Raw genomic sequence first — 18986 nt, 5'->3', positions numbered from 1 at the left:
CGAATTCAACTCAGGATCTCCGCGAGTAGGCAGTCTGCGTGCCAATGGGGATTTGGGGTCGGCATCCGTCTCTCGTCTCTACCTTTTGGATGAAAGCCGAAGATTGGCTTCTCTGTCTCTGCAAGCAGAGCAGCTTCATCGCAAAGCATGGCATGATCGCCATCTTAGAAAGACGAAAATAACGCAAGGATCACTGGTGCTACTCTATCAAGCGAAATATCTGAAAAAAGCAAAGAAGTTGATTCCAGCCTAGCAAGGACCATACAAGGTGCAGAAGATTCTACCCCAAGGGGCCGTACAATTAGCCATACTAGAGGGAGTTCAGTTGCCTTTAGTCAATGGGTCTAGGATCAAATGTTATCATACTTTCTAAAATCAAGTGTTGATCTTCGCCGACTCCTGAACCCTAAACTGAATCTTAATGTTCCCATCCCTATCTCAGACACACTCTCCCTCTCCTTCTTTGGACCCTCTCATTCTGCTGCTTTGGTGGGTATGACTTTGCATTTTGTAATACTCTCTCCTTCACTCTGTGTTAGTATTTCATGTACCCTCTCTTCCCTGCTTTGGTGAGCGTGTTTCTAGATTTTGTTGACTCTGTCTTTGTGTATGAAGGTGTATTAAAGTTGTATGAAATTCCATCTCCCTTGCTGTAAACCTTCTCGCTTCTCATCATCTCTAACACAACACACGACACACTAGACACTAAGTTCTCTAATTGCTCTTCAATTGTGTATCTTGTGGTGTGCATGTTTATATGTTAAGTATCAATTTAACTTTGCCGTTTTCACATACCATTCTCATTCTCTGTCTCTGCATTACCTTTAATCTTCCCAACCTGCTCCGACCTGTTTGATTTGCTGTTGTGGTGGCCTAGCCATTGGTGGCCTTGCCTTCGCTCATGCTGGCCTTCGTCCTCAGTGCGGCCTCGCCCTTGCCTGGGGTCCTTGCCTTCGGCCCTTGCCGTTATTGAGCTCGCCCAGTGTTTCCCTCGCCTATCCTCGCCCTCGCCATACTGCCATGCTGACTCGCCATTGCCTTGCTCGTCGCCATGTTGCCCTTCGCCCTCGCCCATGCTCGCCCTCGCCACTGCCTCGCCACTGCCTGCTGTCCTCGCCTTGCTGGGCTCGCCCTGGGTCGGCCTCGCCCTCGCCCTCGCCCATGGCCTTGCCCTCGCCCTCGCCCATTGGCCTCACCCTCATCCGTCTCAACCTTTTGCAGCCACGTCAGCTAAAATCAACTAAAATCAGCCTAAGCGTTTTAAGTCAAGCCCGTTAAACAAAAAAAACACACACAAAGCAGCCCGCAGCACAAAGCGTTTTCAGCCCATGCCGAAAGCAAGCAACTCTGCCATCACCATCTGGTGGCCCCTCTCTCCCTCCACCATCTGGTGGTCTCTCTCTCTCTCTCTCTCTCTCTCTCTCTCTCTCTCTCTCTCTTTTTCAGTTCAGTTTTGTATCAGTTTTTGTTTCATTTGTCTTTCCGATAGACGGATGACATACACACCATGTACATTTGATTTGTCTCATAGGCTGATTTCGGCCTGACATAGACGTTAAAAATCTTTCTTTCTTTCTTTCTTTCTTTTCTCCATCGCCTTCGCCGAATTCCTCTCTACCTAATTTTTGGCCACCCAACGCTGGATAGTACTTGGAGTAGCAGTTGAACAGAGTTAAGTTCAGAACATAGTAAATTTCAAGCTCGACCTTGCTACAGTGATAGTAATGTATAGGTATTTGGGTGTGGTTGAGAAAATGTATCTGGTTGTGGTTTAAGGAGCTCCCCTCAGTTGCGAAAATAGTTGTATCTGTATAGTATCAGGTGCTATCATCAATTGCAAATTCAGTCCAAACAGATTCTCTGGTAGATTTTATCAATATGGTTCGTACTTGAAATGGACAGCAGCACCTCTAGTCGGACGAAGAGTCCTCTGCCTCCTCTGGGAAAAAAATGATAGTAAATCAGACTGTCCCTAGTTCAGAGCAACTGTCCGGAGAATCTGCCGAGGAAGATTCACCCCAATTAGTCACTGTTGGCAAGGTCACCACCCTCCAGGTGCCCCGCCTTTCTGGTGCCATCTCGAAAGGTACCCTTCATAATGATCTATCATTTACAGGCGCCCAACCCAGCACTCAAAGATGTGTTCTCTCAGCAGCAGATACTACACCTAGGTCTCCAAAATCTGGCTCAGGAAGATTTGTCCTGCACAATTTCCAGTGCCAAGCTGAGTGCCCTCTTACTCACTTTTCCAAAACTAAATGGAATTACTCTTACAGTGGAGGATATTGGTCATGCGATGGGGATACTGAATGTGCTGGCACCTTTGCCCACCACAAAAACCTTCTCCAATCTCTCCCCTGAAGACACTGCAAATGCGTGCCAAGAACTGTTGCTGCACTCACATGGAGACTATCACAAGAATCAGCAATTGTACTCAATTTTACAGTATTATTTTTACTGTGCGCACCGGAAAGAGCAGTGGTTCCATCTTCTCCAGGAATATGCGATGCATTTTTTTGTCTCTGCCATATCCGTTTCACCATCTACTCTTTAAGGCGCTCCAGGACAGGGCAAAGCGATTTCGGACTCAACGTAAAGGAAAAGCGGAGAGGTTCAATTGCTATGCAACCCCTATTACGTATTGGGTAGTGCAAATTATGCAGTAAAAAGCAGATGCAACTGTTGTTCTCACTCTGCCAGATGATGCTAACGATGATGCCAAAGAACAAGGCCGTTCCAAAATGGCCAAAGGGAAAGACACTTTACGCAAGAGGGCTAAAGTACAAAAGGATTCAATGAACGAGCTAGCAAAACTACACTTCTCTGAATCACAGGTTAAAATCTCTGACGTCAATACCGCAAACCCAAGAGTGAGCATAACTACTTCTGTGGCCACCTCTACTTTTACACCACCTCTTGTTAGTAGTGTTGCAGGCACCCAAACACACTCTCCAGTGGTGTTGGTAGTACCACCTACTACTATTCCGAGTGCAGGGGCACATAGGGGTACTACAGGGGCATCTAGCTCAGCGACACCTAGCTCTGGGCAACTTGACATGTTTGCCAATTTTGCGCCTCAAGCCGACAGACTTCTAGATGCGGACAGAAGAGCAATTTCAATGATTATAGATGTAGCCATCTCATTGCAAGATATTAACGGTCTACATCGCGCTATCTATGACAGTATGCAAAGGGAAGTGCGCGGCCACCTTCAACGATCGATGGATAGGGATATGTTAATTGCTCAGGCTCAAGATCGCATAAGGATTCTCACTCAACAGCTACAGAACCTCAAACAGATAGTCCGCACTCAACAAATACAATTAAAAGAGGCAAATGATATGGTCGTAGTTTAGAAACTTTCTCTTGTGGTACATTCAGTGTGTCCCTCATGTGCCAAATATCAATCTATAGCCATTTCACAAACAGCTACAACTACAGCTACAACTCCAAGTTCTACGCAAGTTCCTGCTATGGCACTACAAACAAACGTTTCCAAAGTTCATTCAGGGGATTCTCAAGCAACTGAAAAAACACATCCTACTATGGAGTTTAAGGCAGCATGATCGGCTTCCTTACAATTTCATGGACCCTTTATGGCCTCCCCCTCCCAGTCCACCTCTTTCCCTCCCCCCTTCTACAACAGTTTCCCTGGGTTCCCACCAACTGTCCCACCTTCTCAGCCTACTCAGTCTTTTCTTGGGTTTCCACCTGTCCCGCCTACTCACCCTACTCAGTCTGCTGTAAGTCATGGGATGGCCACTCCATATCCAATGTATCCTCCTCATGGCCACTACCCTCCACCATACACCTGGCCTCCATCTCCTTACCCACCTTTCTACCAGCCTCCCCCTCCATCATCCGACCACTAGTAGATATCACCTTTTGGAGTTTTCACCATTAGTAGACCTGCTGTAGATCTTTCAATTTTGCAGTTTTCCACTCTTTGGGACGGGGAGCGGTCTTGTTGTAGGCAACTTGTAGCAGGCTACAGTGTCACTTTCGCAGGACACTTAGTACAGTTTGGACTTTACAGTTGGTCTTTGGTCTGGTTTGGTTCACACTGGACGAACTGGCTGGGCAGTGACACGTGGCAGGGATACGGTGGCCTAGTGGACATCGTGGCTAGATCACCACCACCACCCAATAGAGATAGACTTAGATGCTCACATTTATGAGCCGTTGGTGGCTCTTGATGGTTGTATATATGAGTAGTAGCGGTTGGGTCATCACTTATCTTCTTCAGGTCGTCGTCTAGAGTAGCGAGTCTAGACACACAACACGTCTGCACATTGACACCCCCATTGTACCTGTGAGTCCTGGGCTGGAGCTGAGTATGCTACCACGGCAATGTTCTTTGAGATAGTCGAGTCCGATGTTATGGTTTGCTATTGTGTCTTTGTGTGATCAGTTGTTATCTATTTTCCTTTGTTTTCAGTCTGTTTGAGTGAGATGTCACGCACATTGCATTGAGGAGCACCCACTGTAGAGAGCACGACACACTATCCACGCTACACTCTTTGATACTTTAGTAGCCTCAGCTATGTTGTATGGGGTGCATATATGGGGACCTTCTATAGGCCAGGATGGTTAGAGACGTATGGAGAGGCCCTTGGTATCTATGATCTCTCGACTGATCAAAGCCAAGGCTTCCGTACCCCACGCTATCATTCGAGCACAGCTAGAGACCCCTCCTATGGAGGTTGAGGTGCTTATCAGATCAGTTACCTGGGTGCACAGCTTGTGGGATACTACTAGAGACAGATATGCTAGGCTGGCCCTTGAGTCTTCCGGATAGTTAGCTCTTCAGGGGGACACTTCATGCTGGTATGCACAGATGACATCATGGTTTCAGATGCATGGCTTCACCATGGACAGGCTGCCCCCTTTCCAGTACTCTATTCAGACACCCTCCATGTCTCTTACACGGGTGGAGATTACTAGACTCATTTGTCAGGACCTGATCCAGCTCGAAACCAGGAGGACATGGATAGAGCCGCCACAGGAGTTGGGCACGAAGATAGATTTCTTAGAGAGCATCTTCACCACCTCACGGGAGATGGGTTTGTGATTCGACCCAGCTACATGGATACACATATGTCTCATGGTTTGCGGTGTGCCATTGGTCAGATACGCACATCTTCACATCAGCTGGAGATTGAGGCTAGAGATTCAGAGGGATACCAACAGACAACAGGATATGCCGCTTATGCCAGCTAGAGCCAGAGACAGAGCTACATTACATATGTCATTGCACAGTGTACTATGAGATTCGGGGCCGTTTCCACTGCTTATTCAGAGAGGGTTTCAGTCCTTTCTCTAGAGTCATGAGTTATGAGGATCAGAGATGTTTGGGCTATATCTAATTGAGTTACACAGATATAGACACTTTACTGGGAGAGCTAGAGAGAGACAGTCCCCGAGACAAATTACAGATTTCTTTTCACTAGATATGGGACACGCAGAGGAGCAGCCATCACTGCAGAGCTCAGCCCCCACTCATTCGACCACTACCAACACTCTCATGGACCGAGCACTGAAGCTACAGAGATCCAGACAGTCACAATTGAGGAGAGGGGCTACACAGCATCGACGGAGACTACAACAGAGGATTCGAGCCATACCCTCTCGACATCCAGAGTGCAGATGAGGATGGATTCTAGTAGTAGTAGTAGTATTTTTGTTCTAGTCTTTTTGTACCCAGACATGGTATCGGATTCACTATTTTGTATCAGATTGGTCTCATAGGTCATTTTGGCCTTTTGAAGACATTAATATAACATTTCATCTCATCTCATTTCTCTCTCTCTCTCTCTCTCTCTCTCTCTCTCTCTCTCTCTCTCTCTCTCTCTTCTTCTCTCTGTCACTCACTCATGGGAAGCATCGGAGACGTGCCAACGGCTTCTCCCACATGTAAGAAGACGCATCCTTCGCCGGTCGCCCACAAAGTCTCTTTCATGCGGACACGGAAGAGGATGTTGGCAATAGAGAAGGAAATGAGAGAATGGAGAAACGAAGTGGAAGAGTGGAGAAAGGAGAGGAGCACTATTCTCCAAAGATGGGCCGAAGAAAGAGATGGCATGTGTAGGAGGATCGCTTCGTTGGAGGAGAAAGTGGTCATCCAAGATTCCATCGTCCAAAATCTACAAGCAAAAAATGGGCGGCTCGAAGAAGGTAAAATCAGCCATCCATGATGGAAGAATTGAATACCATGAGAGAAGAAATACGGGGTTATCAAGGAAGGTGAGAAGAAGAAGTCATGGGCCACGGTCATCTCCGCAACACAAAAGAAAGTAGAGGAGGCCGAAAAATGAATTGAGGTCACCAAGAAAGGGAAAGATAAGGAAGCTCCTTGTACACCCACTCTTATTAACATGACCCTCGAAGAGGAACAAAGAAGGAGGATGTGGGCTCTACATGTGAGGGTAACCGGCCTCAAGGACATAAACAATGTGGAAAAAGAGGTCACAAGCCTCACATCCATGATGGGGGTGGACAAGCCTTTACACACAAAGGCATGGAGAGTAGGCAAGCAGAGTGATGGCCCGCGAGATCTTCAAAAGGGGGAGCTCTCATTCCCCTCCTTGGAAGAGAAGAAGGAATTCTTGAGAAAGAGGCCTACTCTCAAGAAGACAGGTATTTTCCTCGGTGATGATCTCACTCTCTCATAGCTTGCGCATATGAAAGAGGGAATGCCATTATGGCGGCAAGGGAGAAGGGAAAGATAGCCTTGTATAAAGATGGTCGGGTGGTGATTGTAGAGCGGCGCTCTACATGACAGTGTGAGACCTATGGGACCCCACTAAAGATGGCTACTTGAAATTGTAATGGATCTATGAGGTTGGACGTTGGTGCCTTTGAAAAAAGTTTCAGAGACGGGAACATTGTTTTCTTCTCAGAGACTCATCAGGTCCCTGGATAGCTTATGCCACATGTGGTGGGATACATGGGAGACAACCCACAGGACAATCGCGAGGCGAGATCTGAGCATGGGAGTAGAGGTTCAGGAGTAGTAGTAGTGCTATTTAGGGAGGAGTTACAACCACCACTACATATTGTACGGAGAGATGATCATGCTAGATACATGTGGGTGAGGCTGAGAGCTGACACAGGCCGATTTCTATACATTGCCATATGTTACTTCCCCGCCAGTACGTCAGTATATGCTGCATCCAGAGAATAGTTTTTTTTTTCTCGAGAAAAAGATCCTTCTATTAGTTAATGAAATTGCCCATAGGGCTACAACCACCTCTAAAAGAGAGGGCTACAACAATCATGAGGGGGAGACTCTCCCAATGAAAAAAAACAGCATATGTACCATGAGGCTAAATCAAGAGACGGGAGGAGGGAAAAAGCCACATAGGTGGACGGTAGTGCCATCTGAGCACACCCTGGACCATGGTGAAGAAAGGCTCAGGGTGCCAGAGTCGAAGGAAAGCCTCTCTACGCTCTTGCATGTGGTCAGAGACTCCAATCTCAAACTATCCACTAAGAGTATGGATCAGCTCTAGCCAAAGATCCCAAACTGTCTCTGCTGGTGGTACAGGGCGAGCCTCGAAGATGCGGAAGTAGCGGGCCCGCCAGATGAACCAGAGTGTCAAGCCGCAGATGAGCTCCCAACACTCCTCTCTCACTGCACCACTCCTGTGGAGTAAGCTCTGTAGCAGGCTGGAGTGTAGGTCGACCCCCTTGCATCACTATCATCCTGCTAGTGGAGGATAGCTCAAACTGAAGTGCCGGGCCCGTGAGAGTGGACCAAGCAGCTGCCCCCCAAGTGTACTGCCGAGCTGTGGAAAGAGCTCGCATCAACCGAAGAAGCCAAACCTGCTGTGCCAAAGGACAATCCCAAAGACAGTGGTGTTGACTCTCCACAAGATGCTCACAAGCTGCGCATGATGTCGAGAGACCACTATGTACTAGCGAGCTCCCAACTGCTGGAGCTGGATGTGCAACCAGCCACTGGAACAAAGTGACTCGTCTCGGCTGTCTGGAGTCCCACAACCTCTCCCAAAAAGCTGACAAGAACTTAGCTGTGAGACACTCCTCCTGCCAATGAGGTGCTGCAGAGCAGAACAAGTCTCTCTCCGTGTTGCCAGTATGTGACGTCCCAATCGAACAGTGTACTGAAAGAAAGGGACACCTGGATGGTCCGATGAGGAGAAAGGGTCCCTCAAAAACCACTCTCCAGGATCCCACAACACTCGTGCCAGTGGATAGCTCTCCCAAGTCCACAGCCTCCAGTGGCCAGTCTCAAGAGCTGCTGGGTCAGGATCTATGACACAAGTCCTCTCGCAGATGCCCACAACTCGGATCCTCTGAAAACAGCACTCTACCACCTGTGGAGCCTCTACTAAAACTCGGTGTAAGCGTCCCTCACCCTGTTGCTCGAAAAACACGGAGGGTACACTCTCTGAGCAAGCCCGAACTGAGAGTGAAGGCCCCCATCCATCTGGGCGTTGCTGATTCAAGAGGTGTGGGGCACTCAGCTGGTACTGTGCATCTCTGTGAAAATCCATTTGGTCGAAGGTCGTCGCGGGCCTCCAGCCTAAGGCACTCTAGCACTAAGCCGCTAAAGCAAAAACTCCTTCCAGGGCTCCTCCCCTAGAAGTCCTCTGACAAAAAACTTTCCTAGAAGGGCTCTGCTCTGTTGTGTTGGGTCTATGATGCCCAACCCTCCCTGAGAACAAGGAAGAATGATGACCTGCCATGCCACTTTGGCTCGGGCTATCTGAGTGTCACGCCTTGACCAAAGGAAGTTCTTGATCAGCCTCTCTACCTAGCTGATGCAAGAACTCGAAAAGATCCAGCAAGAAGTGATGTACCACATAGTAGCCAACAACACCTGGTTGGCCACTACAACTCTGCCTGCCAGAGAAAGTCGTGCGGAGCTCCAATGTAACAACTTCCTCCGGATGGACAGGAGGAGGGGAGAAAACTACTGCTCAGGAGACAAGTCCGAGCCAGCCTAGCAACCCAAGTATCGAAGTGCAGTCCCTGGGGGAATCCACCTAAAACCCTCACCTGGCAGCCAATCAGGCGTAGGAGCACTACCAACCGAGAAAGCCACTGTCTTTCTCCAGTTGATCAATGCACCTGATGCACAACAAAAGGTCTCAAGAGCCTGCTCACACCTGTGAAGGTTGGCCTCCTGGCCATCCAAGTACAAGGCTGAGTCCTCTGCAAACTCAGCATCCAGTAGCTCATCTCCCCGAATAGGGAGCGCTAAGCCACGTAAACCAACCTGCTGTGAAACCAAAAACCTGCTGATCGCCTCATCATAGAACAGAAAGAGAAACGGGGCAAGAGGGCAGCCCTATCTGACAAACGTGTGAGCATGAAACGATCACCTCTACCTCCTGACAAAAGTACCTGACTGTGTGCCCCTCTGTACAGAGTTGACACACCTTTGATCCAAGCATTTGAGAAGCCCATCCTCCGTAGAGTGCCCTGCAAGAAGTCCTAGTCAACTACTCTATCGTAGGCCTTCTCAAAATCGAGAAGAAGTATCACCAGATCCTCACCACGGAGACGCGCGAGGGCAGATGCCTCCCAAAAAGTAAAGATGTTGTCAAGGATACTATGCTCCTTGACAAAACCTGTTTGTGTCCCATGTATAATGCTCTCTAGAAGTGGCTGACTCCTTAAACTCAAAGCCTTGGCAATAATTTAGTAGGATGAGTTGAGGATGGTGATGGGCCGCCACTGTCGAATCTCATCCAAGGAGCCACCCTCCTTGGGAATGAGGTAAATTAGCCCTCACTCATGGTGTCAGACATCTCTCCTGTGTGCAAGACGTACTCAAAAGAGCTACAGAGATCTGTAGCATCGTGCTCCCCCTCCTCTGTCTATCTCTCACTGTGAGAATCACTGATGCATGGTCCGGAAAAGAAGTCCTAGCCAGAATGTAAACTGTCCCACCCAAGTCACACAAATGGTCACTAGTGTAGAAGCGATCTATCCGAGATAGACTCACTCCTCCCACTTTGCGGTCCGAACGAGAGAAGGCCACGTTGTCTGGGGGCCTCACAAAGCTAGAATGCTACCACACATTTGAAACCTGCAGTCATACAAAACCTCTCCCAAGCTGCCAACTCAACTCCACGCACAATAGTATGGCTACCTCCAATCTTGTCAGAGGGGTCCTCCAACATGTTGAAGTCACCCCCAATGCACCATTGCTTTGCCTACGGCAGAGACTGAACAATCTGAGACCAAAACTCTGCACGTGCACTTGCCACATTAGGCGCATAGATGTTCAGGAAGCCCATGAGGCAACCTTGAACCTGCATAGTGATCCACTGAGCCTTGCCTGACACCAATAATCCCTCTGCCCACAATGGCCTGCTGCAAAGAATCCGCAATAGTCATACATACCCCTCCCTAGGGGCCTCCAGGTCCAAATGTAGCTGACCAAAAAGTCTCATATCGTCCACGCAAAAGCTAACTACAGCGTCTAATGCAGCTCTCACACAGATGATGCTCTTGTAGCATAAGAAGGTCAATCTTTGCTCCCACAAGGCATCGCTGAAGCTTCTGACGCAATCGGCCCCTCTGACGCTGAAGCTGGGGCCCACCTAATCCTTGCACGTTCCATGAGACGATCCTCATGGGGAGCGAGAGAGAACTGATGGTGCAAGCAGTAGCTAACTATGCTATCTTTGAGGCAGGCTTGGATGGGGAGTAATCCGCATCCGAGCGTCCCCGAGATAGGCGTGACAGAAAAAACTGTGTAGCCCAAGCCCAAGTAGAACGAGCCATGCGCAAAGCAACCTCCTCTGTCTCGGAGTCCTCACGTATGTGTACATAACATGGCGGGCTCTGCGTGTTAGCAAAGAAGTGAACCACAATGTGCCTACATCTTGCTGAGTCTGGAGGTGTCACAGAAAACTTGGCCAACGGCCACAGAGTCTGAACCAAGTCTGTAACCCCTAGGTCTCCCATGTAATGAGAGAACTCTAGGGCCTGTGCCTCCAGTCACTCCAACACTGAGTGTAGAGTCCACTCAGACTGGTCCCTGCTGCATAGGGGAAAAGAGAAGCCAACCGCTGAGTCCAAGGCATCTATCCCCCTAGTTGCAAGGAGCAGTACATGCACTCTGAAGCAAGCTGCCTCAAGGTCTGGTGAGGAGTCACTGAGAAACCACGTAAAGTCGTAGGCAAAGAAATCCCAACGACGACGAATGTCGAAGCTCCTCAGACCACGAGAAACTGTTGCAAAGGGGGACGTCTGCACTAGAAGAGAGGGTCGCAAGAAAGGCTGTCCCTCTCTCGCCAAGCGACTCGTGGCAAAAGCGCTGCCAAGAAATCTCCTAGTAGCCGAGGAAGGTCTTGCTCCCTGGGACGGCTGCGGGGATGGGACTCGAGGAGATGTGGGAGCAAGCGGGCTTGAGGGAGAAGGGGAAGAGGGGGGGCGAGAGGGAGCGGCAGAGGGAGGAGGGCGAGATGGAGAGGCAGAGGGAGAAGGTGGAGGGGGAGAGGTGGAAGAGGGGAACTCGGGTGGAGGAGGGGCTGTCGAGGGTGAGGCTGAGGTGGAGGCTGGAGCAGGAACCTCGTCCTGTTGAAGAGGGTCGCATCGGTTCCCTGTGGGAACCCACTGCTGCTGGGCAGGAGCTTGGGGACCACACTGAATGCCAGGCTGGCGCGGTGGCCCCTGTCAACGTCGACCAGGAACCTGCTGCCAACCCTCCTCAGCATGAGCGCCAGGCTCGGAGGGTGGCTTTGCCTGCGTACTCTGTGACTCTATCTGCTGCTGCTGGCCAGCCCTTAAAAGGGTGGGGCTCTGCCTGTGGTGTAGGTCGGGGTCTCCTCCGTGGACAGGCCTTTTCAAGATGGCCCATCTGTCGACAAATGAAACATTGATTTGGGAGGACCGAATACTCCACGCTCTGTCGGAACCAACCTCACTCACCCGAGGAAGCAGGATGACCTTTGGGAGAGTGTGAGTGTCCCGAACCAGAATACGTACTGAGGGGATGCCGGCCGCCTTGGTAGCTACAGAGGCTGCCGTGCGAGGTGTCTCCAAGACAGTCCCAATCTCTAAGCCTCTCCTGGACAAGAGTGGCACGTACTCCCTCCTCGAACTAGGAAAGCAAATGGAGATGGGAAGATCTGCCTCCTCTACTAGAACATCTGTAGCTGGATCAAAACCATGCCTCCACTGTCGATAGTGGGCTCGAACTGCTCAGATGGCCAAGGGGCTCATCGCGATGACCTTGGACGCCATCTCGGAAGTCTCGAACTCTATCCGATAGTTGCCGCGTCAGAGGAACTGAACATCCAAGATCTTGCCCACTTCTGCGAGAAGCCGACGGGCCTGGAGACGATCACGCAGCTCTCCTCGGTTGGGTCTAGTGCCAAGAATCTTGCAGATTACGGAAGTCACCTGAAGGCCTCTGCGGCTAGGCTTGCTTGCTCTGTCGGTGTGAGAGCAAGTCGAATGGTGGGCTCAGTGTGGTCAAGCGAGGGGACTTCATCGGAGTCCCTCTGTAGAGGAGCTTGAGTTGAGCCTCCACCCGTGTCTGCTGCTGTGAAAAAAGGACGAAGAGGCGTCGGCGAACGAAGACCTCCTACTGGACCTAGCACGTCGAAAATGCTGTCGACACCAGTCAAGTAGGATTGGGAGTGGGCGAGGAGGTGGACTTGGGGCAATGGGCAGGCGGGTGGGGCAGCGGGCAAGGCAACGGGTAGGCGGGCAGGGTAGTGAGTAGGTGGGCAGACAGCGGGTGTAACAGACTTGGCCACTCCAAGTTAAGAATTGACCGCGACAACACCAAATAACCACTTCAAAACAGTCCACAATAGATTTACACTGGCCTGGCGGAGTTCCGTGCCTAGAGATATTGGCCACAAAGACTGGCGCCCCTTTCGGTATTTCTTTTTGTATTTCTTTTTCTGCCTTCGAACTTTACCTTTATTCTTCGTATCCTTATGTGCAAAAATCTGTTCAGGAACAAGGATCTCGTTTTCTTCCACTTCGGGTTGCTCATCAAGCTCCCCATCATCAGGCACATCACCTTTAAAAGGTTTCAAGAGACTCACATGAAATGCATTGTGAATCCTCCAAGTGTCAGGCAGTTTCAGTCGGAAGGAGACATCATTTATCTTTTCACAGATCTGGAAAGGTCCGTAGTATCGCATACTAAGCTTTGGAAAAAGCCTCTCCTTTCCCTTTTTCTTTCTCAGGCGTGCCTTCTCAAAACGTAAGAGCACCCAATCATCCTCCTTCAATTTCAAATCGCGACGATGGCGATTCGCTGCCTTTTTCTGTCGTTCTTGAGATTTCTGCAAAGCCTCGCGGACCTTGGCAAAAGTCGTGTCTAAGTCGCGCGTATACTCATCTGCTTCAAAAATCTTATCTTTCGTGCTTAGGAAGGGTAGAACCTTTGGAGCACCTTCAACAATCTCAAATGGCGCCTTCCCCATCGAAGAGTGTATCGTGTTATTGTAGGCAAATTCCACCAAAGGTAAGTACTTTTCCCAATGAGTCTTCTAATCCGAGATATAAGACTTTAATAAATCTAAAACCACTGAATTGGCAATCTCAAATTGCCCGTCAGTCTGCGGGTGGAATGATGACAAGAACTGCAACCGCATGCCAATGTTCTCTCAAATTGCCTTCCAAAACAAACTCGTAAATCTGGGGTCCCTGTCGGAGATAATCGTCTCAAGCATGCCATGTAATCTGAAGATCTGGGCCACAAGCAGCCTCGGAAAGTGATCCGGCTTGACTGTTTTCTTCAATGAAATGAAATGAGCCTGCTTGCTAAACCTGTCAATAACAGTCCAGATACCATCGTGACCACTCTGTGTTCTCGGAAGATCAGAAATGAAATCCATTGCTATACTTTCCTAGGGGCGGGTGGGTATGGGTAAAGGCTATAACAATCCATGTGCTTTATGTAAGGATTAAACACATGCCTTCACTCCATCTCTTAGCCATGTGGGAACTAGCCCTAGAACACTCTAGAACGAGCCTACATAAGAAGGCACCCTCCACAAGCTCTAGACATTACTTGTAGTTTACAAGCTTTGCTTATGCACTAGTTATTTTGTTCATTTTAATGGTGTTAGTTCTCCTCTTGCATAGGCATTTTATTTCTCTCTCATCTCTCCTCATTTTGTGTCTACAACATGAATGCTACATATGTGTATCCACCCTAAAAACCCAACAACTGGTGTCAGAGCATTAAAGACCCTCATGGACTCACTAGCACACACTAGCATTCACTTTTAGGTGGTTTTCTCACACTCTCTCTCTAAAACGTTTTTGGAAGAGCTAAAAGAGGAGAAAGTCAAGCCTCACAAGTGGGCATGCAAGTGGACAAGTGGCCTTGAAATGTGGAAAGTGCTCTTCACTTGATTCTTGCTCATTCAACCACCTACTTTCTCTCTCCTCTAGGAGCTTCTCCTTCTTCCCACCAAGCTTTCATGGAAAGCTTCAGCTCTCCATCAGCCCCAAGCTTGATCTCAATGCTCCTTACTCTCACTTGCTTTATTCTTGCAAGACTAGGCTTCTACTAGCTCCTATCTTCGTCTATCTTATTCTCTACTTCACAAATAAGCTCTCGAAGCTTCCATGGCTGTGTTTTCTTCAAAAACAGTCCATTTACTTGCTCTAATCAGCCCCATTTCATGCTCCTTCGATGCCTAAAGCTCCGTACATTAATAGTACAAGACTAGCTAACTAGTCACTAGCTACTAGTCACATTTTCATGAGTTTTAAGCTTCATTAATTCTCTGTTTTCATATCAGAGAATTAAAAGTGGAAAACAAGCCCTTAAATCTAATTTTTATGCTCTATTAAGCACTCTTAAGGCTTGGGCAACACTCTACGACACTTGCCAACAAAGACTACATCAATCGGGAGCGTCTACATCACTAGTTCGAGGCCGATTCTACTTCAACAAAGGGGGACATTTCAAATCAGCAAAAACAGCAAGCAATAGGCTGAATTCTCATCATTCCACACTCTTCAACAAAGGGGGAAAAGAACGCTTCAACTCTAGTTTGAAGTGGCAATATATTGCCGCACTTGGTAACCCAAAACAAGCATTTTGTAACTCTATATGCTACATATTACTTGCTTCATTTGTATGCTATTGTAACAGGCCAAGACACCATCAAGAGAGTCGCTTCAACTCTACTTTGAAGTGGCAATACATTGCCGCACTTGGTAGCCCAAAACAAGCATTTTGTAACTCTATATGCTACATTTTACTTGCTTCATTTGTATGCTATTGTAACGGGCGAAGACACCATCAAGAGAGTCTCTTGATAGCACCGCTCTTGCCATTGCATATTCACCTACCATCATACACTATGGGTAATGATAATCTATCTATCTTTAATGGGGTAGGATTCCACAATTGGCAAGTTAAGGTAAAGGGATATCTAATGAAGAAAGGATTATGGAGCATAATCACATCTAATATTGATGAAGCGAACCCACCTTCACGTGCACAACAACGTGAACTTCAAATTAAGGATGAAAAAGCATTGGGCATTCTTCTCGCAAGTGTAGCGGATGAAATAGTTCACTATTTAGACCAATCCACTACCGCTAAGCATGCATGGGAGATACTTGAGAGGAATTTTGGGGCAAAATCAAAATACTCTAAGATTTCTCTTGAAATGCAACTCTATAGCTTAGTTATGCAAGAGGGTGAAAGCTTATCTAGCTTAGTCAACAGACTAAAAAGAATTTGCATGCAACTAAGTTACATAGAATGCAACATTGAAGAAGAAGACAAAATTGCCGTATTACTTAAGTCTCTTCCATTGCAATATGATAATATCGTGACGGTCTTAAAAGAGAAGGAGCCAATTCCTTCACTTGAGAGCATTGTCAACTCTTTACAAGAACAAGAGAAGAAACACACACATAAAGAAGAGAACACCTCACAAGCTTTGTATGTTTCATCTTCTTCTAAAAAGAACTTCAAAGCATGTAAGCATTGTGGAAAGACAAATCATGTCTTTCAATTGCTACAAAATCAAGAAGTGTGAAGTGTGGTAAAGTGGGGCATGCGTCTCAATTTTGTAACCACAATGGGCTCAACACCGACACTACCTCCGACATTCAACGAGGTAAAAGGTCTTTCAACAAGTTTCACTATATGCATAGTGATGATGACGACGACGGAGATGACGACAACGAGGATGCCGAGAGCATCAACTTCATCCATTCAGCCATCTCTTCTCCTTCCTCTAGTTTTTCTAATAAAACGTATGTGGAGGGTAACCCCAAATATGGCTCAAAATCCAAATCCAATTATGAGTATGATGATATTTACTAAATGTTCATTTTCAGCCCATTATCTTTAGTTACCCACTCCTTAAGTTGTATGCTAAGGGTGATGATGCTTTGTATCTCTTTGAGCACCGTTTTATGTTGTATCAATGTAGAGCATAATGTTGTATCCATATGAGAACCATTATGTACCACATTAGACCCAAAAATGATGTATCCAAAATGTATGAACCTTCTACATACCTTTGTGCAACCTTAGGAGTTCCAAGCATGAGTTTAAGGGGGAGTTTGTAAGGATTAAACACATGCCTTCACTCCATCTCTTAGCCATGTCGGAACTAGCCCTAGAACACTCTAGAACATCTCATGAGAGCCTACATAAGAAGGCACCTTCCACAAGCTCTAGACATCACTTGTAGTTTACAAGCTTTGCTTATGCACTAGTTATTTTGTTCATTTCAACGGTGTAAGTTCTCCTCTTGCATAGGCATTTTATTTCTCTCTCATCTCTCCTCATTTTGTGTCTACAACATGAATGCTACATGTGTGTATCCACCCTAAAAACCCAACACTTTATGCCTGTCAAACTTGACCTTCTGGCATACCAAGCAACTGTGCACAAACTCTTCCACATCCTTCTTGAGTCTCGGCCAAGAGAAGTATCTCTCTACCCCTTTCATGGTGGTAGCAATGCCACGGTGACCCGTAGCATTCAGTCATAACCTTTTCCCTCAACGGCTGTATAATGCACAACATGGTTTTTCTCATCAAGTAGCCATCCCGAATGGAATATCCCGTTACTATCTCCCCATCCCATATTTGTGTGAAAACGTCTGCAAAATCTGTATCTGTGGCATATTGCTTGACCATATCCTTGAAGCTCCTATGATGTATCGCGGAAATAGCCAGAACCAACGGTTTTCGAGACAAAGCATCTGCCACCACATTCTTTTGTCCTTGAACATGGACAATCTGGAAGTGAAACTGTGACAAGATGTTCGCCCACCGCATCTGCTTTTCCGATAGCTGCTTCTGTGACAAGAAGTAGCGCAAACTCTGATAGTCTGTAAAGACAGTAAAATCCACTCCGAGTAGGTAATGCCGCCACTGAGCAAGAGCATGGATAAGCGCCAAAAGCTCTTTCTCATAAATCTGTGCTGTCATTTCCGGCCTTGAGAACAGTCGGCTCTCGTAAGCAATGACATGGCCTTCTTGCATTAAGACCACACCCAGACTACGACCAGAAGCATCACAATATACTTCAAATGACTTCTACAAGTCCGACAAAGTCAAAACTGGTCCCATAGTCAGTTTCTCTTTCAATGTCTGAAAGGCAGTCACCTCTGTGGGTCCCCATGAGAAAGGGACTCCCTTTCTGTGTCAAGATATGCAAAGGGGAGTTCAGATGTCTCTAAGAAAAGCACAAGAAGGCAGCTAATAAGCATAGGACTCAAGAGAGCTTTGAAACGTAAAGGAGGAGATTGGATCCTTAGATTTGAGAAGGCCAAAATCCGAAAAATGCAAAGACAAAGAGAAGCTTTACACAAAGCTTAGTATGCTGTAGTATGGTGTATTTCAACTTCTAAAGGATCAATGATGCATCTTCCAGAGTGAAGCCGCTAGCTCATCAAGGATATTCTTTTCATGTGAATCTCCTCGGACCTTTCTAGGGTGAATTGCCAGAAGACATGATTGTAGATAACCAACCTGACGCTCAAGAGACAGAAGCAATCCTTTAGCAAAGCAAGTGTTGACACACAACATGAATTTACAAGCAGGGTAAAAGATGCTTGGTCAAGTTGAGGAAATGTCCTGTCTTGGATGCCGAGGGTTAGAAGAGAGAAATTTGGCAGATCATCCTCAGATTTTGGATCTGTACCGTGAGGCTTGTGGATTGGAACCCTTCAAATATTATACCGTAAGGACCTTCCATTCAAAGGGTTCATGCCATTTCAGCTATTGTGCCTGGTGTAGTGTCTAATGCATGGGGGGGAGCGGAGCTACTACACTCTCAAGCAAATAGGTTGTTGCCCACATTTTGAAAACCCTAAGTTACCTTTTGAAATTAGATTTGGAGTGACAAAAGTGTGTGTGTGTTTTGTGGACCTGTTACCTTTCTTTATCAAGCAGTGTACATGCAAGGCAAGTCGATTTTGCAGCGCCAGTTACCAAGTTACCATATGTGCCTGTACCTAGTTAACTTAAAATGTTGCACTAGGCGGTGCTACTGATCCTTTGTCGGTGCGCATTGTAGAAGGCATGTGTGTGCTCTATGTGTGCTTCTGTGCATGTTGGGGTTCGGAGTCTTCAAGTAGCTGAGGACTATCCAAGGAATATGTATTGCATGATGTCAGCAAAGACGTATCTCTCCATACCAATATGAGAGACCTACTATAACTTATTTTCTTTCAGTAAGACAATTATTCTAGTACCCTGAAATTAAGGAGGCTTCTCTTGTCCATCTACCCTAACACTTCACTCTAGAAACAACGAATCAACCAAAAGCATAAATGGAAGTACCAATTAAGCATTTTTAGAAAGAAATACATCTAAATTGAAAAGGCAATACCTGATCCGAGACTTTCACACCACATTCCCCTGTAAGGTCATGTACATAAAGAACAGCCGTAGGCAAGTACGAAAGAGCCGCCAAAGTCAACCTCTCCATGTTGTTTCTTTCATCTACAAATTTAGAAGAAAGTGAGTAAACTAAAAGACAAAGTATGCACACCTCAAAA

The 18986-nt window shown here is 47.2% G+C and overlaps 1 protein-coding gene across 5 annotated transcripts in view; it reads right to left on the bottom strand.

Annotated features, from left to right (window-relative positions):
* The window catches only part of PDE318 (P-loop containing nucleoside triphosphate hydrolases superfamily protein), a 189141-nt gene that overhangs the window by 10670 nt on the left and 159485 nt on the right, over positions 1–18986 (bottom strand). For all 5 annotated transcript variants that reach the window (XM_086493189.1, XM_086493186.1, XM_086493188.1 and 2 more), the window contains one exon: positions 18818–18930. In XM_086493189.1, coding sequence (XP_086349315.1) covers positions 18818–18930 — 113 coding nt within the window. The remainder of the gene's footprint in view (positions 1–18817; positions 18931–18986) is intronic.

The sequence above is a fragment of the Adiantum capillus-veneris genome, chromosome 21 (assembly GCF_014529385.1).
Source record: "Adiantum capillus-veneris isolate H3 chromosome 21, ASM1452938v2, whole genome shotgun sequence".
In the NCBI taxonomy this organism is placed as follows: Eukaryota; Viridiplantae; Streptophyta; class Polypodiopsida; order Polypodiales; family Pteridaceae; genus Adiantum; species Adiantum capillus-veneris.
The sequence above is the reverse complement of the archived record's forward strand: the minus strand, read 5'-3'. Positions and strand labels throughout refer to the sequence as shown.